Source organism: Oncorhynchus clarkii, chromosome 27 (assembly GCF_045791955.1).
Source record: "Oncorhynchus clarkii lewisi isolate Uvic-CL-2024 chromosome 27, UVic_Ocla_1.0, whole genome shotgun sequence".
Lineage (NCBI taxonomy): Eukaryota > Metazoa > Chordata > Actinopteri > Salmoniformes > Salmonidae > Oncorhynchus > Oncorhynchus clarkii.
The window spans coordinates 30,675,976-30,703,873 of record NC_092173.1 but is presented as its reverse complement, the minus strand read 5'-3'; the positions used below and the strand labels follow the sequence as shown (position 1 = coordinate 30,703,873).

The 27,898-nt window shown below is 46.6% G+C and overlaps 1 protein-coding gene across 1 annotated transcript; it reads right to left on the bottom strand.

The window, feature by feature from the left end:
* Nucleotides 1–486: 486 nt before the first annotated feature.
* On the bottom strand, nt 487–27,719 carry LOC139386252 (ephexin-1-like). The gene is made up of 16 exons (XM_071131745.1): nt 27,483–27,719; nt 26,440–26,769; nt 12,051–12,165; nt 11,290–11,658; nt 10,625–10,704; nt 9,043–9,278; nt 8,733–8,893; nt 8,375–8,527; nt 5,927–6,056; nt 5,730–5,804; nt 4,382–4,471; nt 3,945–4,108; nt 3,560–3,718; nt 3,327–3,406; nt 1,899–2,003; nt 487–1,773 (listed from the first exon to the last, which is right to left on the bottom strand). Exons 2-16 carry the CDS (start codon nt 26,639–26,641, stop codon nt 1,514–1,516), a joined length of 2,379 nt encoding a protein of 792 aa, XP_070987846.1. The 5' UTR covers nt 26,642–26,769; nt 27,483–27,719; the 3' UTR covers nt 487–1,513.
* Nucleotides 27,720–27,898: the final 179 nt, after the last annotated feature.

The following is a 27,898-nucleotide window of genomic DNA, read 5'->3' as shown; positions in this document are numbered from 1 at the left end:
AGTATGTGTGTGTGCTTAGTGTAGCTATACTTCATGGCAACACAATTTGTTTACTGCAGCCTCGGTTCAAAATATATCCCATCTTTATCCTAGACGGCAGCATGCATAGTTCAACGCATTGCGCAAGTAGGCCTACGTCAAATTGGCCTATTTATTTTAGTCAAATATGCCGCTGACAAAAAAAATAAAATGATATTCAAGACAAATATTCCTCCACGGACCGGGTTGTGTCTGGCTGCACTAGGCTACCTGCCACCTTATTATATATTATACATTAATAAATCATAGTAATGCTCAATAGTTCAGGTAGTATGTTAAACATTAATAGTGTCAGGAAGACACGGTTCTGATTCACCACCTGATAACCTTTATTCAGGGTAAAACATTTCTCCACATTACCAGGAAGTCATTCAGAGAGAAACCTAAAACAGTGCTCAACACGTGGGCTAAATACCAGTCGAAACAGTTAAACACAAATAATGTCCATTTGAATTTCACATTTAGTTTTTATTAACAATAAATGACTTCTTACATAATGAAATGACACAATTATTGAGTAATTATTTCATCACATATTGAACATTCAAGGCTTACAATATACACACGTACACATACTGTACTCATACACACGTTTTGTCTCTCGCATGCCATTGCAGTTCTGTCAGTGTGCTGGCACATTCTGTGCAGATGCTTCAGGACCACGTGTCTGTGGAGGGTTTTTGGTGTTGGACAGGTTGTGCTGGATTTCCCCCAAGTGTTTTTGTGTGTGCGCGTGCGTGCGTGATGTGTAAGTGGCATATCAGTATTGGCGAGGGAACTGACCACCAGAACACGTCCACTGTGTAAGCAAGGCCTGTGATTCTGTAGTGCTAGTCTTCGCCTCCAGCCCAATACTGAGCACCCAGTCATGTGATTGTTCTATTTACTATACAGAATCATTCATGGATAATTTACAATCAATGCTGCTCGCCTGTTTTTAATACTTGCTTCTTGAATGGTTTCAATAGAAGAGTTGCTCTTTACAAAAGGGAGAATCGCCAAGCCATTGTTCTGGGGGATTTAACTCTCAAGTAAAGGTGCTTAAAAAAAATGAAAGAACTTAATCACACCCATGCAGCTGAGGCAAGGTTACGATATATTCACATCCCCTTGAGAACTGTTTCTGTGGTTATCTTCTCCCATCACATGCATAGCTCCTGTTCCACCGAAGCCTTGTTTCAGTTAGACTGTTAGTGCTGAATCATTCCACTGGAAGTAGTGGAAGACATAGTGTTTTGGAGTTATGGAAGAAGTGCTCTGATCGTAGGACCCATCAGGGGAGCCTGGGACCCTAAACCCTGGCACAGCAAAACCACCGGAGAAGGGGAAACAGTTAACAGGAAATAATGTTATTGCATCACTTTCCTCCAATGCAATCCCATGCTGAAATCACATGATCTCTGTCATTTGATCCATGTGGTCCAGTAAAGATTACTGCCAGGGGGTTCCAACCAATCACTTTCAGAGTGGAATATTATGTGCTTCCCTGCTCCTCCTCTGACTGGTCAGTCCAGGTACCGAAGAAGTTGGAGACTTTGGGTGTTTTGGGGGTGCGTCTGGCCCCCCTGGAGCCCAGTCTGGCCCCTGAGGAAGCGCCCCCTCCATGGGCCAGGTGGATCCTCTGGCACTCCCTGAGGTTCTGGGCCCGCACTTCCTGGTTCTGGATCTCCTCTACCACCCGACAGGGGAACCAGCCCTTCTCTCCATCATGGAGCCTCTCACCCATCATCCAGCCTGAGGGGGTGATAGAGGAAAAAGTGAGAGGAGAGGGAGAGATATTAAATAACAGGCAGCCTGGTGAATCTACAGTAGAGGTCCTAGTAATAACATCTCCCAGGAGATATGTTGTCTGGTCTCACCATCGTCTGTCCTCTCCAGGATGTTCAGCAAGTCAGCCATCTCAATGGACAGCTCATCTGGCTCCTGAGACGAGTACGACTGAATACACTGGACCTGGGGAGAAGCTGACCGCACACACACACACCATGGTACTTTAATAGCATACACTATATACACAAAAGTATGTGGACGCCGCTTCAAATTAGTGGATTTGGCTATTTCAACCACATCCATTGCTGACAGGTTTATAAAATAGAGCACACATCCATGCAATCTCCATAGACAAACATTGGTAGTAGAATGGTCTTACTGAAGAGCTCAGTGACTTTCAACGTGGCACTGTCATAGGATGCCATCTTTCCAACAAGTCAGTTCGTCAAATTTCTTCCATGCTAGGGCTTCCCCGGTCAACTACGCTGTTATTGTGAAGTGGAAACGTTTAGGAGCAACAACGGCTCAGCCGCGAAGTGGTAGGCCACACAAGCCCACAGAACGGGACTGCCGAGTGCTGAAGTGCATAGTCGTCTGTCCTCGGTTGCAACACTCACTATTGAGTTCCAAACTGCCTCTGGAAGCAACATCAGCACAAGAACTGTTCGTCGGGAGGAAATAGGTTTCCATGGCCGAGCAGCCACACACAAGCCTAAGATCACCATGCGCTATGCCAAGCATCAGCTGGAGTGGTGTAAAGCTCACCTCCATTGGAATCTGGAGCAGTGGAAACGCATTCTCTGGAGTGATGAATCACGCTTCACCATCTGGCAGTCCGACGGACAAATCTGGGTTTGGCAGATGCTAGGACAACGCTACCTGCCCCAATGCATAGTGCCAACTGTAACGTTTGATGGATGAGGAATAATGGTCTGGGGCTGTTTCACAGTTCGGGCTAGGCCCCTTAGTTCCAGTGAAGAGAAATCTAAACTCCACAGCATACAATGACATTCTAGATGATTCTGTGCTTCCAACTTTGTGGCAACAGTTTGGAGAAGGCCTTTTCCTGTTTCAGCATGACAACGTCCCTGTGCACAAAGCCAGGTCCATACAGAATGGTTTGTTGAGATTGGTGTGGAAGAACTTGACTGGCCTGCACAGAGCCCTGACCTCAACCCCATCAAACACCTTTGAGATGAATTGGAACGCTGACTGCGAGCCCGGCCTAATCACCCAATATCACAAATAATATTGTGGCTGAATGGAACAAGTCCCCGCAGCAATGTTCCAACATCTAGTGGAAATCCTTCCCAGAAGAGTGGAGGATGTTATAGCAGCAAATGGGGGACCAACTCCATATTAATGCCCATGATTTTGGAATGAGATGTTCGACGAGCAGGTGTCCACATACTTTGTCATGTAGTGCATGTACCACCTGGTATTTGGTACCTAAGAGTTCAGCTGTGAGTAGTGGATGTCATCTCTGAGTTGGTGTGTCATCTTTGTGTACGTCTCACCTGGTTGATGGGCACTGGTGGACATGAATCGCGTGCGGCGATTGGGCGTGAGAGCACATATCCACCGCAGCTTATCACTCCTGGCAGCAGCACACAGGAACACATAGGAGATTGATCCATTATAAACAATGACATACAGAGAAATACTGTACAGAGTACACTAGGTACCGAGGGGTCTTGAGACTCATATATATATATATATATAAATAATACTGTTAGTTGTAGTCACTCACATGCTGGAGGTCTTGAGCATGTAGTTGACAGGCCTCTCCTCCTGGTTCTCCAGGAGTTTCAGGTTGAACACATTGGCCAGCATCTGACCCTGGTCTTCCAGGTCCTCAGTCCTCAGCATGGCCCGCGTGCTCGAGTCCAACACCTGGTACTTCTCACCACTGACACACACACACACACACACACACACACACACACACATATATATATATATAAACAAAGCCTGCTGAGAGCACAGGGCAGTTTGGCAGGTAGTAGACTTCGAAACTGCCTGTATACAAAATAATGTGCCGTGGGGGGGAGCAATAGAAAGTTCCAGACTGAAAGTGGGTGTGCTGTGACCCCCAATGACCACTAGCTGTCTGTGTGATGATGTCATGTGCTGACCTGGAGCTGCGCTTGGTGATGAGCAGCAGGTTGTTGAAGAGGAACAGGTAGACAGGGTGGTGGAGCTTCTTGCTCCGCATGGTCCTAGTGCTCTTGGGCCCAGCCATCTGCTGCACCTCACCCTTCTTCAGCAGCCAGCGGGAGTGGGAGATCACCGGCACCGACTGGAGGGAAAGGGTCACAGTTCACAAGGTCAGAGTTCAACTCAGGGTTATTATAAATCATGGAGAAGCCTTTTTTTTTTTTTACAATAGAGTTTTTATATTTGAAATGCAAATATTTTTGGTCCATCAACCTCCTTACAGGATTCAAACAGACAATGAACCTAACTGCGATAGATAACCTTTGACTAAGTCTGTTTGTGCCAGTCTGGCAGTGTAACTGTTTTACTATATAGAATATAGATATGTTGTCACATGACTGGCAGCTGCAGGTACCTTAGACTTGAACTCCAGTGTTTTCTCAATGCTGATGAGTTCCTCTGTACGACTCATCTTCCTCACACCCTCGTTGCACTCCTTCACAATCTGACATGCACACAAACAAACCATTATATAAGGAACACATTCCAAGGCTCCCTTGGAATTGAATATTGTCAGTTAGACATGCTCCGGAACTTTGGCGACTAAGCATTTTTTAAACCTCCCGCTTTGGGCTGGATGTGTCAATGTGTAGTTTATGTAAGGGATAATCAATGAGGGGCTATGCGTTCTATGGAAAATAATGAATGACATGGAAGGTTTTCCAAGACGCGCTGACGGAGTGGAACCCCGAGTTGATTATCCCTTTAATACCATGGCTATAATTGAACACATTTGCCACTAGAAATATGTTCATTTGCCAGTATAAATCTGTTCAACACCCACTGAAGTATCTAGCAAGTTTACTAGATAGCTACAGTAGTTGCCGTGGTAACCAAATAGACTTGCTAGTTTCGCTAACCAAATCATCAGTCCTAGCTTGCTATTATGAAAATCGAATTCAACAGCAGCTCAAACAAACATGTAAAAATTAAATATAACCATTGAATTCTGACGTGCAAATATACCATGCGTTATAGGGCCATAATGGGTACTCTAGAATGCCCCTCAAGCCAATCAGAAAGGAGTATTCAACAATGCCATTGTACAAACATGCATAATCTATAAACAGAATTACTGTTTTACCTCAATTAGCCACAAATTCCCTAGTTTAAAAGCGACTGTTTACCGGAAGCTAAGCGGCGCCATGTCTGCACATATGTGACGTAGTACTACATTTTCGGGCACCACTTCTGGCTCGTGGGCGCTACTTTCAGAACTACTGGCAAAAATGTCTACAAAAGTACCGGAGAATCTTTTTAACAGAACATTACTGGGAAGCAAATATTGTATGCAAAACGTGAGACCAAAGGAATGGGTGCTGAACCTGTTTCAGAGCCCAAACCCTATGTAGAGGCTATGCTCCAATTAAAACCACATTCCTTTGTTTGTGACGACTGTCATGAGGTTAATTGTCGTCATCATTCCATACAAAGCATAGAGAGGCGTGACAAGACTAAGTCTTCTCAAAATGATGAACGCCGATGATTGTTTTCTGATGTAACACTCAACACCATGACATGGGCTGAGCCTATAATCACCACAAGCACTACTTCCTCCAACACGCCCCAGGCCAGTACTGAACCCAATCCAGCACGCTTTCATCTCTCCCAGACTGGTTTGGTACTGTAAAATGGTCTGGTACTGTTACTGTACTTGTGTCAGTACTGGACCCAAGCAAAGTCAGCACTCCTCCCTACTGTACCTGCTCCAGCTGCTGGTGAGCCTTGATGGCATTAGCCTCAATCTCTGAATTATCCTCTGCCTTCTTCAGAATGTTCTGCAAGCAAACACAGCATCAGAAGTTCAAAGCAATACCTACATCCTGAATACTGCAATATGTTAGCACACTGTAAAGCATTATCACAACTATTATTAACTTTTAAGAAACACCATGTTTACCTGGACCAGCATTTTGAGTCGTGTGATCCTCTGGAAGGGGAGGATGAGGAAGGATGTGAAGGACAGGCCTCGGACACACGGATGGTTCTCCAGCTGAGCCATGGCCTCACGGAATAACTGATTTCCCTGTCTGGACAAAACACAGGCATGTTCAAACCACCACAAAGACAGCCAACACAAAACACAGGCATGTTCAAACAACCCCAGACTGAATCAATGATGTTGTCTGACCACATACGATCTATGCAGAGAGTAGACAAGCTTCAGAGTTGATAGATGTTGCAGCAGACTAGTTACTACATGAGCAACAAACAGTTTTGCCAACTCATTTTCAGGGTAAGTTGCTAGAGGCAGGTTGATTTGTTGCTAAAAGTTGCTAAATGACGTTGTGATGTCATTGCGTAAAACTGAGTCATTATGTAGAATACACAATAACATTACTCAAATTGACATTTGTTCAGGTACAGACTCCCACTCTTTTCTGTACTTCTGGCTGTACAATTAGATTGAAACATGTTGATTTTTGTTGTAAATTATTTACAAGATCAAACATTCGTGACCAACTATATTCATTGGGTTTGGCTCGTCGAACCCGCACTACAGCTGCTGCAGTCAGCCAACAATGATTTGCAATTTGCTGAAATTGCTGCTGACCTGCTGCTGCCTGTGCACGAGTTGAGCGCCTGCTGCTGATGTCACTCACAACGCACTTTTGCATCCAGGCACGTGTGTTGTGACTGAGTGTGTGACACAGAAAATAGTTTTTGTGTAATTTAGAGGGAAAATGCGTGCATTCTAGCGGTTGAGTCCCTTTTCAAAAGTTGCTAAAAGTTCCAAATACATTTTTAAAAGTAGCTACATTTGTTGCTAGTTGCTGATTGAAAAAAAAGTTGTCAGGGTAGTCTGAAAAGTTGCTAAATCTAGCAACAAAATTGCTAGATTGGCATCACTGGCAACAAATCATCACACTGACGTCATCCAGGCAAGTCCAAACACACAGACCACACAGATCCATCCTTCCATACGATGTGTCCAACGAAAAACCACAGCCACCTGTAGACTATGACTTCACACTGTCTTGGCAGTACAACCAACTGCCCAGCAGAGGTCTCCCTCGCTAAAGTTAGCATGATCTCTAGCTCAGCAAGCTTAGTTCTTTCCACACAGTGTTTAATAAGAATTGAGTTTTTTTTGCATAGAGAGGACAACGTTACATCACATTATATGGAACATGTCAATACAGCACATACCAGTCAATACAGCACATACCGGTCAATACAGCACATACCGGTCAATACAGCACATACCGGTCAATACAGCACCTACCGGTCAATACAGCACATACCGGTCAATACAGCACATACCGGTCAATACAGCACATACCGGTCAATACAGCACATACCGGTCAATACAGCACATACCAGTCAATACAGCACATACCGGTCAATACAGCACATACCGGTCAATACAGCACATACCGGTCAATACAGCACATACCGGTCAATACAGCACATACCGGTCAATACAGCACATACCGGTCAATACAGCACATACCGGTCAATACAGCACATACCGGTCAATACAGCACATACCGGTCAATACAGCACATACCGGTCAATACAGCACATACCGGTCAATACAGCACATACCGGTCAATACAGCACATACCAGTCAATACAGCACATACCGGTCAATACAGCACATACCGGTCAATACAGCACATACCGGTCAATACAGCACATACCGGTCAATACAGCACATACCGGTCAATACAGCACATACCGGTCAATACAGCACATACCGGTCAATACAGCACATACCGGTCAATACAGCACATACCGGTCAATACAGCACATACCGGTCAATACAGCACATACCGGTCAATACAGCACATACCGGTCAATACAGCACATACCGGTCAATACAGCACATACCGGTCAATACAGCACATACCGGTCAATACAGCACATACCGGTCAATACAGCACATACCGGTCAATACAGCACATACCAGTCAATACAGCACATACCGGTCAATACAGCACATACCAGTCAATACAGCACATACCGGTCAATACAGCACATACCGGTCAATACAGCACATACCGGTCAATACAGCACATACCAGCCTTTACTAAGTTTTGATGCAAACTACGTGCAGCCTGTCAATAATCTGGTTAGGAATGAGAGGCATCAGTGAAAACCTTTTCAAAATCTCCCAGCCAGCAGGGCAAAACAGCTGCTCACACTAATGTCACCACCAATACCTTGGTGACTCAGAGGATAGATATGTTGTAGTATAGTACTACTGTAGACATTAGTTGGAGGGGTACCCGCAGAGAGGTTACACAACATATGGTACTACTGTAGACATTAGTTGGAGGGGTACCCACAGAGAGGTTATGTCAAATATGGTACTACTGTAGACATTAGTTGGAGGGGTACCCACAGAATGCGTCGGTAGTTCTTCTCCTGATACACCTGGTTGATGACGTAGGTGATAAAGACGTGGAAGTGCTTGACGGCGTGGTGGTGGACGATGTCACACACCTCTGAGATCTGGAGGGACTGTTCGATGCGGTTCTCCAGGTCCATCAGGAACCTAAGGAAGGATGTATAGTATGACATCATCAGCAGGGGACAGTTGAATAAATGTCACCGTACAACTATTACAGTATGATATGGAATGAAAGATGATTAAGGACTTGTTTGCTTTTTACTTTCAGAAAGCTTAATGGGGTCAGTAATCAAACATTGCAGAGAGGATGGGGGGGTTGATTAGTCACACACACAAACGCTTCTCTTACCTCTCGCTGGCCTTCATCACCTCCTCAATGTTGGAGAACAGGAAGTGCATGTCTGATTGGCTGAGTGTGTTGACCAGCACAGGGTTCTTCAGGAAGTGGGTCTCCAGCACCTCCAGACTCTTGTAGTAGGACGCCTCTGAGGTTACCAGCTCAAACATGGCCTAGAGAAGAGAGAGAGGACACAGGTCAAGAAGGCATTCACTTACCATTCAGGTAAGACCTCTCTGAACTTTTACCCTACAGTATAACCTTTCACCTCCCTCTCTGCTGTACAGCCCCTCCCTTTACTGTATGACCTTTGACCTCACACCTCTTGTATGATGATCTCTCTCTGCAGTAGCTGGGTGAGCAGGCCGCTCTGCTGCACAACCTCCAGGTTCTGCCACAGACTCAGAGAGCGGGAGTTGTTCCTCAACTGCAGCTGCAGGGCTGGTGGGGACGTCACCCCTAACCCTGCGCTGACCCCATAGGTCAACCCTTCCTGCTGCCGTCGCTGCTCGATCTCCTGCTGCTTGGATGTGTCCCGGTACTCCTGGTACAGGAAGGCTGGAGGGATAAAAGGGACAAAATAGAAAGAAAAAAGACAGAAGGAAGACAACATGAGTCTGAGCACATGGTCATGTTTGTTTGATAACAATATTATATTATTCAGGTTATTTCTAGTCTGAAGCCACATCACAGCATGTGGCCCATGGGGGAATCAAACTTATAACTCACAACTACACTTGTGTCTTTACATTGACACCCGTGACCTAGAACTAAAACGTTCCCTTTATATTTATGTGAAATCGTGGAGTTGTGTAACTACAGGAGTTATTGTGTATAGTCAATTTGGAAGGAATGGATCTCATCTCCTATGAAAGAATGGATCTCATCTCCTATGAAAGAATGGATCTCATCTCCTATGAAGGAATGGATCTCATCTCCTATGAAGGAATGGATCTCATCTCCTATGAAGGAATGGATCTCATCTCCTATGAAGGAATGGATCTCATCTCCTATGAAAGAATGGATCTCATCTCCTTTGCATATTGGCAGGCTGATATTGGCATATCAGTGGCTGACTGACTTCACATTTCTCTATCAGTCCTCTCAACCTTTCCCTCAGCCAGTTTCAGGTGAAAGAGGGCTGGATATTTGCACATTGATAAGCGGGGTGGTTAGTTGCGGAGGAGAACATTGGCACTGTGTGTGTGCGTGCACGCATGCATGTGTGAGTGTGTTCTGTCCTCTCACCCTACAGAGGTTAAGGTGATGTTGAAAAGCAGGAAACAGTTGCATACTTAGTCAGATTCAAATGCTAACCTATTGTAGGTGGGCGTCTGGTATTGACACTTATATAAGAGAGGGAGAGAGAAAAGAGGGCTATAAAGACAGGCAGAGTGAGAGATTGAGAGAGAGGGTAAGATTGAGAGAGAAGGAGAAAGAGACGCTTAAACCAACATGTTGACAATAAGCACTTTCGCCTGAGTTCTTCTATTAATGCATCCTTTCAAAGGACATCCTTTTATTTACACATACAGAACATGTGTGCAGCACATGACACACACACACACTAAACTTAACCTTCAACCTTGACGGATGCACATTGAAGTTTTAAATGATAGATGGATGCAACTTCAGGGAAATCTTGTTCTTTTTAAGGCAATGTCTTAGGATATATATGTTGTTGTTAACAGCAGTATGTGTGTGTGTGTTCTATACCTGCATTCATGTGTGTACCCGAATGTGCTTGTGTGTATTACCATCTGCGCATGTGTGTGTGGTGGAACAGAGAATATCATTATGTCAGTGCAGCAGCAGCTCTGGAGGTTGAAGTGCTGTGGGTGGAATACATATGTTACCTTCAACTTGCATGGAATTGACAGTTCTATTGGCTACATTTTTCTCACCAATGTTCTTGACAATGTTGAGACTGTAGCAGATGGATTCTATTTTCAATGGTGTTGAGCCCTTTCTTTCCCCATTGCTCCTGAGTAGAGAAAGAGAGAAAAATAAAGATGAGAGATGAGCAAGGAGATGCTTTGACGTCAACGGCAAAGCACTGTTCATCCTATAATTTACAACAATTCGAGGACAATCATTGGAGCATCTGGAGGTCTATGAGAGTCAGATTGAGAGCACTTCATTTCACATTGTCCAAATACCATCTGTTCATTATGCATGGTCTCTTGACATGAGAAATGTTAGATATTCATATCTCAACAGGCTACCAATAGATCCTTGTTCCCACAGACATTCCTTCTATGTGAGATTCCATCCTCAAAATCAATAATATGCATTTTAAAAAGAAGATTCACATAAAATGAGGAATATATTCATGCCCCAAGATTTAAACCAGAGCCCAGGGAATCCTTTTTGCTACAAGGACTACAAGTTTATCTCCACACTGCCTAGCTCACTACATACTGTTTTAGTACTTCACTGAGCACCTCTTCAAATTATTATTACACAGAAATAAATCACCTGCAACATACTGCACTTTCACTAATCAATTACCAATTAGCACATAAGTACCACTTGCAGAACCCAACAGTTCTTCTCCCCATCTTTTTACCTGAGTTTGACTCCCTCTTTGTTGACCCCCTCTTCCGCTGGTTGCGGTGACTGTGTGTCCCCTCCGGGCTCCTGTACAGAGCAGGCGGCGGTGCGTTCTGAGAGGCTCTCCATGTCTTCAGTGTGTGCGTGCATGCCATGTGTCCGGTACAACAGAGCGCTAGAAACAGAGGAGGAGGAAGTGGAGCCCCCTCCACACTGACCGCTAGCTGGAGAAGCATCTGCGCTCTTCCTCCCTCCTTCTCCTCCTCCTCCGCTCCTCATCCAAACAGGGGAAGAAGCCCCGTTAGAAAGTATGTGTGGGCTCCTGGGCTCCCCGTTGCTTGGCAACACAGTTCCAGAATGGAGTGGATGTGGAGATGTTGGCATACTACATACAACAGGCACACAGTAATAAGCAGCTGCAATAACAATAAGTAAAAGAGATATCTCTACTTAAAGATGAGGCAAATATAACTAACTGTATTACAGTAACAAAAAAGTATGAAAATGTATGCACTCACTACTTTAAGTCGCTCTAAATAAGAGCATCTGCTAAATGACTAAAATGTGAATTTAACTGTAACACTCAGAAAACAGATTTTCCTTGACACAATATATGGGACAAAGAGCAGTGCAGCTAGCACTAGGCTCATATCTTACTCAATGGAAAGGTAGCTCATAAAAGACAATGATATATTGGTTGCTTCTCAGTTTGAGTGTGTGTCTGCGTGTGAGTGTCTGGGTTTGAATCAGTCTGGCCTGGCTTATGGCGAGGCTCACCGTCGTGCCCTGGGAGATAGGGGAGGTTTCTGGAGATCAGGGACACTGAGGGTGCTGCTGCCTGACCTGCTGGCTGGGCTGGGCTCTGGGCCAGGCCTCAGAGAGACTGCAGGGCCTGAAAGAGGAAGAGAGAGAAGATAATTAAGGGAAAGGGGTGTGAGCAAAGAGGAAACAGTGAGTGAAGGACAAGGAAAATAGAGGAGCTCTACCTCAATATTAAAAACACACACACACACACACTCCCACACACCCACACACACTCTGAGTACAGGGCTGATTGGCAGGTGGTCATGACTTTGAAACCTCCTTTAGATAGAATAATGTGTTGCTAGGAGAGCCTCCTGAGTTGGATTGAGGGAGAGTGTTTTCAGCAGATTACTTACTGTACACTGGGACACGTGAATAACTGGGTTTTCCTCTCAGTGCTGAACTAGTCTACTTAGTGATTGTTTTTCAATGGTACTGTTTGCCTAGCAGCTCCATTCTGGTTCTATAAAAGCTGCTGCACCACTGACTAACACCGTTCAGACCTGATTTTCCTCTGGCAAACTGACACCAAGTGGGTGTGTTAAGTGAGTGATTATCTCATGAGAACACTCATACAGTGAAATTTGATTTAGTCAGCTATAAGCTCTTGATAAACAGCTGTGTGAATCCAATTTAACAAAAGAGACATTGAGATGTGTCAACTATTGTCTATACAACTAAAACAAAGGACAATATTATATTTTGAATGTGGTACATGAGGTCACAAACACATTGGACTTTGGGGGTGGCAGCATTTTTGGTCAGGAAACTCATCCTTAGCTAGCTGAATCCTCTACTTCCTGGTTGCTGTCTCAGACAGACCATAATAATAACCAAGAACTCCTCAGAAGAGTATACGCTTGGCAGACTATCAATGTCAACACTTAAAGGATTAAGGGAATCAGGTAAATCGAGTAGGGAGATGATGGGATAGAGTTGTATGATTCTGGCCAATGGGCATACAGTTTGAACTTTCTCAACACTCCACAGTGGCCAAGGTACCTGTTCTTTGATCTATCTAACCTTCACTGACATGAAAGAGCTTGATAGGTCAGTGTTATCCGGGATCCTTGGGATGTCCCTACCCTAAATCTTAATTTTAACGAGGTAGGGACTATCCAAGGACCTCAGATTGCATGGACCAATCTGGATAGCTAGTCTTCAAATTCCCCTTTTCTGAGATTACCTCCTGCTTTATTTGGGGTCATTTGCTTCCATATGTTCCAGGTTATTGTTGTAACAGAAGTTCTATGCACCCACCGATTAAGTAATGAATGATATTCATCAGTTAAGTGCCACCTTTTTCTGCTGATCTAAGACCACAGAGGGCAAAGGCACATGTTGTTCTAGTTAAGTGAATATGCCGAGAAGCCGGTGTTTGGAGGATATATTGGCACGGGTTCGTCTTGGACCGGTAACCAAACCAATATATCACTTATCACTTTTATACAACGGGTTACCAACATATTCAAACAATGATTGACATATTTTCATTTAAATCTGAATGAACGTATTCATACTGTTTAATACTTACATGAGATATAGTCCAGACACAAATCAATGATTGGTACACAAGCCAGCTTGTTATTCGTTCTATCGGTTGCCAGAGAAGCAACTCAGTCATTACGTTTTTTTGTTCTAAATCTATGGATGCAACCCAGTCGTTCATTCTAAAATGTTCCGTTGCCATGATGGTTGGTAACGTTCTTATCCCTTGCTTGCTAGCTAGCCAACTTTGGCTAACACAGTCACGCCTAACAGTGTAGCCAGAATAACAGAATAATAAACACAAATAGATGTGTTTGGGTTTGTTTAATCTATTGTCTAGTGATTTTGGGGGGATATATCCTTAACAATGAGTTAATGAGCAGCTGGAGATCGAATTTCAATATTGAAACAAAGTTGCAAATATCAGAGAGACAGCCAGCAAGGTAATTACAAATCTCCAATGTTGAAAACCAAATGCTTGTCTAAAAAAAACAGGAGGTAATGTCTAGACACTTTTTACAGTGTAGATCTAGTATATAAATTGCCTGGCTGGGCTGATGAGACAGTGGATTGCGCAGTCAGATGGAACAGAGTAAATAGGCATTTCAACATCATAGATTTACCTGGCGGTAATTTCAACTCAGTAGCTAGGAAACAGCCAGTCCAGTCCCACACACACACCTCAGTAGCTAGGAAACAGCCAGTCCAGTCCCACACACACACACACACACCTCAGTAGCTAGGAAACAGCCAGTCCAGTCCCACACACACACATCTCAGTAGCTATGAAACAGCCAGTCCAGTCCCACACCCACACCCACACATCTCAGTAGCTATGAAACAGCCAGTCCAGTCCCACACCCACACACACACACACACCTCAGTAGCTAGGAAACAGCCAGTCCAGTCCCACACACACACACACCTCAGTAGCTAGGAAACAGCCGTCCAGTCCCGAAAAACACACACACACACACCTCAGTAGCTATGAAACAGCCAGTCCAGTCCCAAACACACACACCTTCATAGCTAGGCAACAGCCAGTCCAGTCCCAAACACACACACCTTCGTAGCTAGGAAACAGCCAGTCCAGTCCCACACACACACACACCTCAGTAGCTAGGAAACAGCTGTCCAGTCCCGAAAAACACACACACACACACACACACCTCAGTAGCTATGAAACAGCCAGTCCAGTCCCACACCCACACACACACACATACACACACCTCAGTAGCTAGGAAACAGCCAGTCCAGTCCCACACACACACATCTCAGTAGCTATGAAACAGCCAGTCCAGTCCCACACCCACACACACACACACACACCTCAGTAGCTAGGAAACAGCCAGTCCAGTCCCACACACCTCAGTAGCTAGGAAATAGCCAGTCCAGTCCCACACACCTCAGTAGCTAGGAAACAGCCGTCCAGTCCCGAAAAACACACACACACACACCTCAGTAGCTATGAAACAGCCAGTCCAGTCCCAAACACACACACACACACACACACATCTTCGTAGCTAGGAAACAGCCAGTCCAGTCCCACACACACACGCATTAGTAGCTAGGAAACAGCCAGTCCAGTCCCACACACACACACACACCTCAGTAGCTATGAAACAGCCAGTCCAGTCCCAAACACACACACCTTCGTGGCTAGGAAACAGCCAGTCCAGTCCCCCACACACACACCTCAGTAGCTAGGAAACAGCCAGTCCAGTCCAGTCCCCAACACACACACACCTCAGTATCTATGAAACAGCCAGTCCAGTCCCCCCCCCCCCCACACACACACACACACACACCTCAGTAGCTAGGAAACAGCCAGTCCAGTCCCCCACACACACACACCTCAGTAGCTAGGAAACAGCCAGTCCAGTCCCCCCCACACACACACACACCTCAGTAGCTAGGAAACACCCAGTCCCGTTCCCCCCCCCCCCCCACACACACACACACACACACACCTCAGTAGCTATGAAACAGCCAGTCCAGTCCCGCACACACACACCTCAGTAGCTAGGAAACAGCCAGTCCAGTCCCCCACACACACACACACCTCAGTAGCTATGAAACAGCCAGTCCAGTCCCACACACACACACACACACACACACACACACACACACCTCAGTAGCTATGAAACAGCCAGTCCAGTCCCAAACACACACACCTTCGTAGCTAGGAAACAGCCAGTCCAGTCCCCCACACACACACCTCAGTAGCTAGGAAACAGCCAGTCCAGTCCAGTCCCCAACACACACACACCTCAGTATCTATGAAACAGCCAGTCCAGTCCCCCCCCCCCACACACACACACACACACACACACCTCAGTAGCTAGGAAACAGCCAGTCCAGTCCCCCACACACACACACCTCAGTAGCTAGGAAACAGCCAGTCCAGTCCCCCCCACACACACACACACCTCAGTAGCTAGGAAACAGCCAGTCCAGTCCCCCCCCCCACACACACACACACACACACACACACACACCTCAGTAGCTATGAAACAGCCAGTCCAGTCCCGCACACACACACCTCAGTAGCTAGGAAACAGCCAGTCCAGTCCCCCACACACACACACACCTCAGTAGCTATGAAACAGCCAGTCCAGTCCCACACACACACACACACACACACACACACCTCAGTAGCTGGGAACCAGCAAGTCTAGTCCCACACACACAGACCTCAGTAGCTAGGAAACAGCCAGTCCAGTCCCACACACACACACCTCAGTAGCTAGGAAACAGCCAGTCCAGTCCCACACACACACACACCTCAGTAGCTGGGAAACAGCCAGTCCAGTCCCACACACACACACCTCAGTAGCTAGGAAACAGCCAGTCCAGTCCCACACACACACACCTCAGTAGCTAGGAAACAGCCAGTCCAGTCCCACACACCCACCTCAGTAGCTAGGAAACAGCCAGTCCAGTCCCACACACACACCTCAGTAGCTAGGAAACAGCCAGTCCAGTCCCACACACACACCTCAGTAGCTATGAAACAGCCAGTCCAGTCCCAAACACACACACACACACACACACATCTTCGTAGCTAGGAAACAGCCAGTCCAGTCCCACACACACACGCATTAGTAGCTAGGAAACAGCCAGTCCAGTCACACACACACACACACACCTCAGTAGCTATGAAACAGCCAGTCCAGTCCCAAACACACACACCTTCGTGGCTAGGAAACAGCCAGTCCAGTCCCCCACACACACACCTCAGTAGCTAGGAAACAGCCAGTCCAGTCCAGTCCCCAACACACACACACCTCAGTATCTATGAAACAGCCAGTCCAGTCCCCCCCCCCCCACACACACACACACACACACCTCAGTAGCTAGGAAACAGCCAGTCCAGTCCCCCACACACACACACCTCAGTAGCTAGGAAACAGCCAGTCCAGTCCCCCCCACACACACACACACCTCAGTAGCTAGGAAACAGCCAGTCCAGTCCCCCCCCCCCCCCCCCACACACACACACACACACACCTCAGTAGCTATGAAACAGCCAGTCCAGTCCCGCACACACACACCTCAGTAGCTAGGAAACAGCCAGTCCAGTCCCCCACACACACACACACCTCAGTAGCTATGAAACAGCCAGTCCAGTCCCACACACACACACACACACACACACACACACACACACCTCAGTAGCTATGAAACAGCCAGTCCAGTCCCAAACACACACACCTTCGTAGCTAGGAAACAGCCAGTCCAGTCCCCCACACACACACCTCAGTAGCTAGGAAACAGCCAGTCCAGTCCAGTCCCCAACACACACACACCTCAGTATCTATGAAACAGCCAGTCCAGTCCCCCCCCCCCCACACACACACACACACACACACACACCTCAGTAGCTAGGAAACAGCCAGTCCAGTCCCCCACACACACACACCTCAGTAGCTAGGAAACAGCCAGTCCAGTCCCCCCCACACACACACACACCTCAGTAGCTAGGAAACAGCCAGTCCAGTCCCCCCCCCCACACACACACACACACACACACACACACACCTCAGTAGCTATGAAACAGCCAGTCCAGTCCCGCACACACACACCTCAGTAGCTAGGAAACAGCCAGTCCAGTCCCCCACACACACACACACCTCAGTAGCTATGAAACAGCCAGTCCAGTCCCACACACACACACACACACACACACACACCTCAGTAGCTGGGAACCAGCAAGTCTAGTCCCACACACACAGACCTCAGTAGCTAGGAAACAGCCAGTCCAGTCCCACACACACACACCTCAGTAGCTAGGAAACAGCCAGTCCAGTCCCACACACACACACCTCAGTAGCTGGGAAACAGCCAGTCCAGTCCCACACACACACACCTCAGTAGCTAGGAAACAGCCAGTCCAGTCCCACACACACACACCTCAGTAGCTAGGAAACAGCCAGTCCAGTCCCACACACCCACCTCAGTAGCTAGGAAACAGCCAGTCCAGTCCCACACACACACCTCAGTAGCTAGGAAACAGCCAGTCCAGTCCCACACACACACCTCAGTAGCTAGGAAACAGCCAGTCCAGTCCCACACACACACCTCAGTAGCTAGGAAACAGCCAGTCCAGTCCCACACACACACCTCAGTAGCTAGGAAACAGCCAGTCCAGTCCCACACACACACCTCAGTAGCTAGGAAACAGCCAGTCCAGTCCCACACACACACCTCAGTAGCTAGGAAACAGCCAGTCCAGTCCCACACACACACCTCAGTAGCTAGGAAACAGCCAGTCCAGTCCCACACACACACCTCAGTAGCTAGGAAACAGCTGTCCAGTTCCACACACACACATCTCAGTAGCTATGAAACAGCCAGTCCAGTCCCACACCCACACACACACACACACACCTCAGTAGCTAGGAAACAGCCAGTCCAGTCCCACACACCTCAGTAGCTAGGAAACAGCCGTCCAGTCCCGAAAAACACACACACACACACCTCAGTAGCTATGAAACAGCCAGTCCAGTCCCAAACACACACACACACACACACACACACCTTCGTAGCTAGGAAACAGCCAGTCCAGTCCCACACACACACGCATTAGTAGCTAGGAAACAGCCAGTCCAGTCCCACACACACACACACACACACACCTCAGTAGCTATGAAACAGCCAGTTCAGTCCCAAACACACACACCTTCGTAGCTAGGAAACAGCCAGTCCAGTCCCCCACACACACACCTCAGTAGCTAGGAAACAGCCAGTCCAGTCCAGTCCCCAACACACACACACCTCAGTATCTATGAAACAGCAAGGCTAGTCCCACACACACAGACCTCAGTAGCTAGGAAACAGACATTCCAGTCCCACACACACCTCAGTAGCTAGGAAACAGACAGTCCAGTCACGCCCCCCCCCCACACACACACACACACACACCTCAGTAGCTAGGAAACAGACAGTCCAGTCCCCCACACACACACACCTCAGTAGCTAGGAAACAGTCAGTCCAGTCCCTCCCACACACACACACACCTCAGTAGCTAGGAAACAGCCAGTCCAGTCCCCCCCCCCCCCCACACACACACACACACACACACCTCAGTAGCTATGAAACAGCCAGTCCAGTCCCGCACACACACACCTCAGTAGCTAGGAAACAGCCAGTCCAGTCCCCCACACACACACACACCTCAGTAGCTATGAAACAGCCAGTCCAGTCCCACACACACACACACACACACACACCTCAGTAGCTGGGAACCAGCAAGTCTAGTCCCACACACACAGACCTCAGTAGCTAGGAAACAGCCAGTCCAGTCCCACACACACCTCAGTAGCTAGGAAACAGCCAGTCCAGTCCCACACACACACACACCTCAGTAGCTAGGAAACAGCCAGTCCAGTCCCACACACACACACCTCAGTAGCTAGGAAACAGCCAGTCCAGTCCCACACACACACACACCTCAGTAGCTAGGAAACAGCCAGTCCAGTCCCACACACACACACACCTCAGTAGCTAGGAAACAGCCAGTCCAGTCCCACACACACACACCTCAGTAGCTAGGAAACAGCCAGTCCAGTCCCACACACCCACCTCAGTAGCTAGGAAACAGCCAGTCCAGTCCCACACACACACCTCAGTAGCTAGGAAACAGCCAGTCCAGTCCCACACACACACCTCTGTAGCTAGGAAACAGCCAGTCCAGTCCCACACACACACCTCAGTAGCTAGGAAACAGCCAGTCCAGTCCCACACACACACCTCAGTAGCTAGGAAACAGCCAGTCCCACACACACACCTCAGTAGCTAGGAAACAGCCAGTCCAGTCCCACACACACACCTCAGTAGCTAGGAAACAGCCAGTCCAGTCCCCCAAACACACACACACACACACACACACACACCTCAGTAGCTTGGAAACAGCCAATCCAGTCCCACACACACACACCCCCCCCCCCCCCCCCCCCACACACACACACACACACACACACGCACACACACACCTCAGTAGCTAGGAAACAGCCAGTCCAGTCCCCCCCCCCCCCCCCCCCACACACACACACACACACACCTCAGTAGCTAGGAAACAGCCAGTCCAGTCCCCCCCCCCCCCCACACACACACACACACCTCAGTAGCTAGGAAACAGCCAGTCCAGTCCCCCCCCCCCCCCACACACACACACACCTCAGTAGCTAGGAAACAGCCAGTCCAGTCCCCCCCCCCCCCCACACACACACACACACACACCTCAGTAGCTAGGAAACAGCCAGTCCAGTCCCACACACACACACACACACACACACACACCTCAGTAGCTAGGAAACAGCCAGTCCAGTCCCCCCCCCCCACACACACACACACACACACACACACACACCTCAGTAGCTAGGAAACAGCCAGTCCAGTCCCCCCCCCCCCCCACACACACACACACACACACCTCAGTAGCTAGGAAACAGCCAGTCCAGTCCCCCCCCCCCCGCCCCACACACACACACACACACACACACACACACACCTCAGTAGCTAGGAAACAGCCAGTCCAGTCCCCCCCCCCCCCCCACACACACACACCTCAGTAGCTAGGAAACAGCTAGTCCAGTCCCACCCCCACACACACACACACACACACACCTCAGTAGCTAGGAAACAGCCAGTCCAGTCCCACACACACAGACTTTAGTAGCTACTGTTGGGTTCTGAGAATATGAAATAAACTTATTCATGTCACTGAGGGAGAGAGGGTCATGTGTAACATTTACATTATGTCAGGATATGTTGTTATTAGCCATCAGGGATCCTATGGGAGGGATCATCTGGGAGGAGAAGAGACACTGGTACCAGTCACCATGACAGCCATCAGTTGGGGAGGAGTGAGCACTTTGGGGCAGATGTCAGGTCAGATGAAGTGAGGAAGAACAGATATCACGAAGGTTCTGTCTAGCAACAGACATGCATTGGCTGTTCAGATGTGTAGGAGGAGACTACGCATAGGAGAAAAGGTTAAATATCAGTGCTTGTGTGAATATGTCATTTTCTGTCCAGCTGTTCGATCCTTTGGGAAGAATAAACTTGGTTTGAGCTTGCATTGTGTCCATTGAGTTCTTACTCTGATAATTAGTACCTAACTCCACAAAACAGCCAGTCCAGTCCCACACACACACACCTCAGTAGCTACGAAACAGACAGTCCAGTCCCACACATCTCAGTGGCTAGGAAACACAGCCATTCCAGTCCCTTACACCTCAGTAGACATGGAACAGCCAGTCCAGTCCCATACAAGGGCACCCACAACACTTGTTCATAGCAACATACAGAAAGAAAACACATCCACAATCTGGCAGTAAAAGTGCAGCTGTCCCAGTACTGTAAGATCATCCACAACAAACTCCTTACTAACCAACATGTAGGTCGCTGACACAAACATCAACCTAGCTTTCTAAACTCATCCAGCCATTACTGTACATCATTCCTGTAGATTCAAGATTGTTTTGAGAGCATATGGGGAATGAAAAAGTTCAACAACAATTGTTATACAACTCCCATAATAAGAACGAGCACTTGGACAGAGATACGATAAGGTTATCCCCAAAGTGAAAATCGTAACCAGTTTTGACTAGAGGTTGAATAATGGTTGGACTTCATCTCAAAGGACTCAAATCCTTCAAGAATTAAATATCAACGGTTACAGTTTGATGCTTACGTCATCTAAGAGTAGCACCTCTTCTCATCCTATTTTACAATGGTCCCATATGTTTTATGAAAAGTTTTACAACGTACTCTTGTTTAACTAGGGCACCTGACTCTCCTGACCTAACTGGTCATAAATAAAGCAATTTCCCTCACACCCTAAAAGCCTATCCCACAGGCTGGGCAAAGTCTACCAGGGACCAGGAAAGAGTCCTACAGAAATTAGCGGTCTGTGTCTATTCCTGGAAACCTGCACCATGTACAGGTGTCACCTTTATTTGGGGTAATAAACACAAATAGGGGGATGGTTGAAATAAAAACAGCATACAATACTGCCATAGAATGCCCTAGTGTAGTCACACAGTTCATACAATACTGCCATAGAATGCCCTAGTGTAGTCACACAGTTCATACAATACTGCCATAGAATGCACTAGTGTAGTCACACAGTTCATACAATACTGCCATAGAATGCCCTAGTGTAGTCACACAGTTCATACAATACTGCCATAGAATGCACTAGTGTAGTCACACAGTTCATACAATACTGCCATAGAATGCCCTAGTGTAGTCACACAGTTCATACAATACTGCCATAGAATGCCCTAGTGTAGTCACACAGTTCATACAATACTGCCATAGAATGCCCTAGTGTAGTCACACAGTTCATACAATAAATGAATACAATTAATACTTTGTTGTCAATAGCAATATATTATGGTATGTACTAAATATTAACAACCCACTGGGCACAGACGTCAGTTCCACGTCTAGTTTTGATTTTCACTTGGTTGAGTTGTCAACTAATGTGAATTCAACGTGAAATCAACAAAAAAAGGTCACCCTGTTATTGAATTTAAGTTGATAGAAAAGGAAATTCCCTTGTTGATGACTTTTTGCAAATACAATCAGTTTTCCAAGTTGATTCAATGTCATCACATTGTAATTACGTTAAAACAACGTTGATTCAATGTCACCACATTGTAATTACGTTAAAACAACGTTGATTCAATGTCATCACATTGTAATTACGTTAAAACAACGTTGATTCAACCATTTTTTGCCCAGTGGGAAAGGTGTATTTCAGTGGTGGTAGCTCTCCTCTCCAGCCTCAGGCTATATGAAGCTTGCAGGCTGGAGGTTAAAGGTGGGTGGCTAGAAGAACAGGCATCACACATATTTTAAAACATTGGAACCGGTTCCTCTGGTTTCATTAGCTCTCAGGACCGGCCTACCATCAAGCCTGTGTTCTCTGTAGAACAATACAACCGCTCCTGTTCTGTGGTCTATGAAACACCAAAGAAATACAACTATTTCTATTTTTGACAACTAACTTCACCATATTCCTAAAGAAAATAAGGTACTTTTTACTCCATGCATTTTCCCTGACACCCAAAAGTACTCCTTACATTTCGATTGCTTAGCAGGATAGGAATATTTTCCGATTCACACAGTTATCAAGAGAACATCTCTGGTCATCCTTACTGCCTCTGATCTGGCAGACTCATTAAACACAAATGCTTAGTTTGTAAATGATGTCTATGTGTTTGCGCCCCTGGTTATCTGTACATTTTTTTTAAATCATGCCATCTGGTTTGCTTAAAGTGATACTTCAGGATTTTGGAAATGCCCTTTATCTACTTCCCCAGAGTCAGATGAATTCATGGATACAATTTTTGTATCTGTGTGCAGTTTGAGGGAAGTTGCTAACAAACGTCCCTTTTTCAGGACCCTGTATTTCAAAGATAATTCATAAAAATCCAAATAACTTCACAGATCTTCATTGTAAAGGGTTTAAACACTGTTTCCCATGCTTGTCCAATGAACCATGAACAATTAATGAACACGCACCTGTGGAACAGTCATTAAGACACTAACAGCTTACAGACGGTAGGCAATTAAGGTCACAGTTATGAAAACTTAGGACACTAAAGATGCCTTTGTACAGACTCTGAAAAACACAAAAATAATTATGCCCAGGGTCCCTGCTCATCTGTGTGTACGTGCCTTAGGCAAGCTGTAAGGAGGCATGAGGACTGCAGATGTAGCCAGGGCAATACATTGCAATGTCCATACTGTGAGACATCTAAGACAGCGCTAGAGGGAGACAGGACAGACAGCTGATTGGTCTGCCACTGCGAAGACACATGTAACATCTCCTGCACAGGATTGGTACATCCGAACATCACACCTGCGGGACAGGTAAAGGTTGGCAACAACAACTGCCCTAGTTACACCAGGAATGCACAATCCCTCCATCAGTGCTCAGACTGTCCGCAATAGGCTGAGAGAGGCTGGACTGAGGGCTTGTAGGCCTGTTGTAAGGCAGGTGTAACACCAGACATCACCGGCAACAATGTCGCCTATGGGCACAAACCCATCGTCGCTGGACCAGACAGGACTGGCAAAAAGTGCTCTTCACTGACGAGTCGCGGTTTTGTCTCACCATGGGTGATGGTCGGATTCACGTTTACACCGAGACCTGTACTCTGGAGTGGGATCGATTTGGAGGTGGAGGGTCCGTCATAGTCTGGGGGTGGTGTGTCACAGCGTCATCAGACTGAGCTTGTTGTCATTGCAGGCAATCTCAACGCTGTGCATTACAGGAAAGACATCCTCCTCCCTCATGTGGTACCCTTCCTGCAGGCTCATCCTGACATGACCCTCCAGCATGACAATGCCACCAGCCATACTGCTTGTTCTGAGTGTGATTTCCTGCAAGATATGATTGCCAGTGTTCTGCCATTGCCAGCGAAGAGCCCAGATCTCAATCCCATTGACCTGTTGGATCAGAGGGTGATGACTTGCAAATGTCCGGGAACTTGCAGGTGCTTCGGTGGAAGAGTGGGGTAACATCTGACAGCAAGAACTGGCAAATCTGGTGCAGTCCATGAGAAGGAGATGCCCTGTAGTACTTAATGCAGCTGGTGGCCACCAGATACTGACTGTTACCTTTGATTTTGACCAACCCCTTTGTACAGGGACACATTATTCCATTTCTGTTAGTCACATGTCTGTGGAACTTGTTCACTATTATGTCTCAGTTGTTGAATCTTGTTAGGTTCTTACAAATATTTACACATGTTAAGTTTGCTGAAAATAAACACAGTTGACAGTGAGAGAACGTTCCTTTTTTTGCTGAGTTTAGCATTAGCACATTGACTGGAAGTCTATGGTATCTATATATCGCAATGACTGGAAGTGTATGGTAACTGCTAGCATGCTACTGTAGAAAATATCATAGACTTCCAGTCATTGCTCTAACACCAGTTTGCATTGGCTCGCAAATACCTCTAACTTCCTTCATACTGGATGAAGAGACATAAAAATGGTATCCAGGAGTTCATTTGACTCTGGGGAAGTAGAAACCGGGTTTCATTGCCAGAATCTCTAAGTATTCCTTTAATATAAGGAATTTGACATTATTGAACCTATTACTGTTGATGTTTCAGTATACACTACATGTACACAAAAGTATGTGGATACCCCTTCAAATTAGTGTATTCAGCTATTTAAGCCACACCGTTGCTGACTGGTGTATAAAATCGAGCAAACAGCCATGCAATCTCCATAGACAAACATGTGCAGTTGAATGGCCTTACTGAAGAGCTCAGTGACTTTCAACGTGGCACCGTCATATGATGCCACCTTTCCAACAAGTCAGTTCATCAAATTTATGCCCTGCTAGAGCTTCCCCAGTCCTGTTATTGTGAAGTGGAAACGTGTAGGAGCAACAATGGCTCTCCCGCGAAGTGGTAGGCCACACAAGTTCACAGAATGGTACTGCCGAGTGCTGAACCGCATAGTGCATAAAATTCATCCGTCCCCGGTTGCAACACTCACTACTGTTCCAAACGGACTCTGGAAGCAACGTAAGCACAAGAACTGTTCGTCGGGAGCTTCATGAAGTGGGTTTCCATGGCCGAGCAGCTGCACCCAAGCCTAAGATCACCATGCGCAATGCCAATCGGTGTTGAGGAACTTGACTGGCCTGCACAGAGCCCTGACCTCAACCCCATCAAACACCTTTGTGATGAATTGGAATGCAGACTAAGAGTCAGGCCCAATCGCTCAACATCAGTTGTGGCTGAATGGAGGCAAGTACCCACAGAAATGTTTCAACATCTAGGGGAAAGCCTTCACAGGTGAGTGGAGGCTGTTATAGCAGCAAAGGAGGGACCAACTCCATATTAATGCCCATGATTTTGGAATGAGATGTTCCACAAGCAGGTGTCCACATATTTTTGGTCATGTAGTGTATTTTAGCAATTCATTTACTTTTGATACTTAAGTATATTTAAAACCAAACACTTTCAGACTTTCACTCAAGTAGTATTTTACTGGGTGGCTTTCACTTTATTTGAGTCATTTTCCATTAAGGCATCTTTCCTTAATGTATGAAAATTGGATAATTTTTCCACCACTGCTAAAGAGATCCAGTTAACCAACCAGCTCAGCTTTAAACTCTAGAATTAGGGCCTTACATGAAATTAGATGGAGACAAACTTCAGAACTTTCCTAAAACTGCTGTAGACAAAGATTATCAGCATTCCATGCTACCTAAATCCCAGGTATTTTCAAACTGAATTGGTTATTGTGTTCTCAAACTTAATGACTCTCCACTGTAGCATACAAAAGACACAGACACTTGGTGAAATTCTGAGCGGAAGGGAAGTATTCTATTCTTACTTTCAGGTTGTTCTGACGCGGACAGCCTCTTCTTCCTCATGGAACGGTAGAAACGGGAGTTCCTGCGGATGGGGGCGATGACCCTGTCATCCTCCTCATCCTCCTCGTGATTTCTGGAGTGCACCAGTGCTGCGGGCCGCTTCTCAGGGGGCTCCTGTGACTTTTGACCCCACTTGCCCCTGAACAGGGCCGTCATCGCCATGACAACGGGCTCCAAGCTCCGTTTGGGGTGTGTGTCCCACTCCTATTCTCAGATCCGGGACTGTGGGGTTGTTCCTGTAGGGTTTGGCTTCAGGGCAGAGAAGAGCGTAGAATCCATCAAACGTTAGCCTGAATCAAGGAGCAAATCCATCCCTGTCAATCTCAAGTCCCGGTGAGGCAACACAACAACACAGCACACACTTCAGGGCTCATTCTCACATAGGTTAGCGACTGCATGGCACACTGAAGCCCGTAGCTCTCTCTCTCTCCCCTTCCCCTGCCTTTGGGGCAGGAGTGTTAGTTACCCACGGAGCCAATCAGAGTCAGCTGAAATGATTCTGTGTATAACCCGCCCTCTCTTTTTCTTTCTCCCACTATCTACTATTCTCGCCCAGAGGTATTCAAAGTTTTGCAACGGGGACCCCATTTCTTCCGCCAGAATTTCTGGGGACTCCATTTTATTTTCTCGCAATAATTTCTTAGAACCCCACCCCAAATACAATGACAACTTTAAAATCAGTACATTTCGATTTTTAAATCAACAAATAACTTTCAATTCATTACATTTTCATCTCTTATCAAAATGAAAAGAAACCAATAAATACATTTATCTAAATCTCTTTCTCAAAAACTTTTTATATTGTCCCATACAGTGACCTGTACTCTTAATTTGTATTTTATTTTATTTTGGCAACACCACTGCAGACCCCGACTTTGAATACCACTGCTGTACTGTGTTTATTTGGCCTGCTGAAAGACATTCCAGAGCCTGGCCTGGCCTCACCTGCATGTCTGACTGTCTCTGCTCTTCTGTGCTCTGGAGAACCAGAAAAGTCACTTACCTGTGCCAGGGAACACTGATCCCTCCTTTAGGACTTTTCTTTATATCCCTCCTCTCAAGATCTTCGATGTGTTCCCAAGTGGTGTATACCATGTATTCTCCTGTATAGGGGTTATTGTCGCACATCAGAGAACACACTAAAAGCCAGTACACCTGCCAGTTCTCCTGTCGGTCCTCCAGTGTGGTACAGAACTGTGTCTCCAGCTGACGTGTAGCGTGTTGTCCTGCTTGTCGTGTGGCGGCCTCTCTAAACCCGCTCCCCGCTACCTTCCTTATCTCCAGGCAGCTGACCAATAGAGTTCAAAGTTCGCTCTGTATTTCTCCACGCAGCAGCAGAAGATACTATTCCAGGGCTCCATTATGACATAATGCAGAGAAAGAGACTCAGCGAGGCCTCGTATGAGCAGAGTGCTCGCC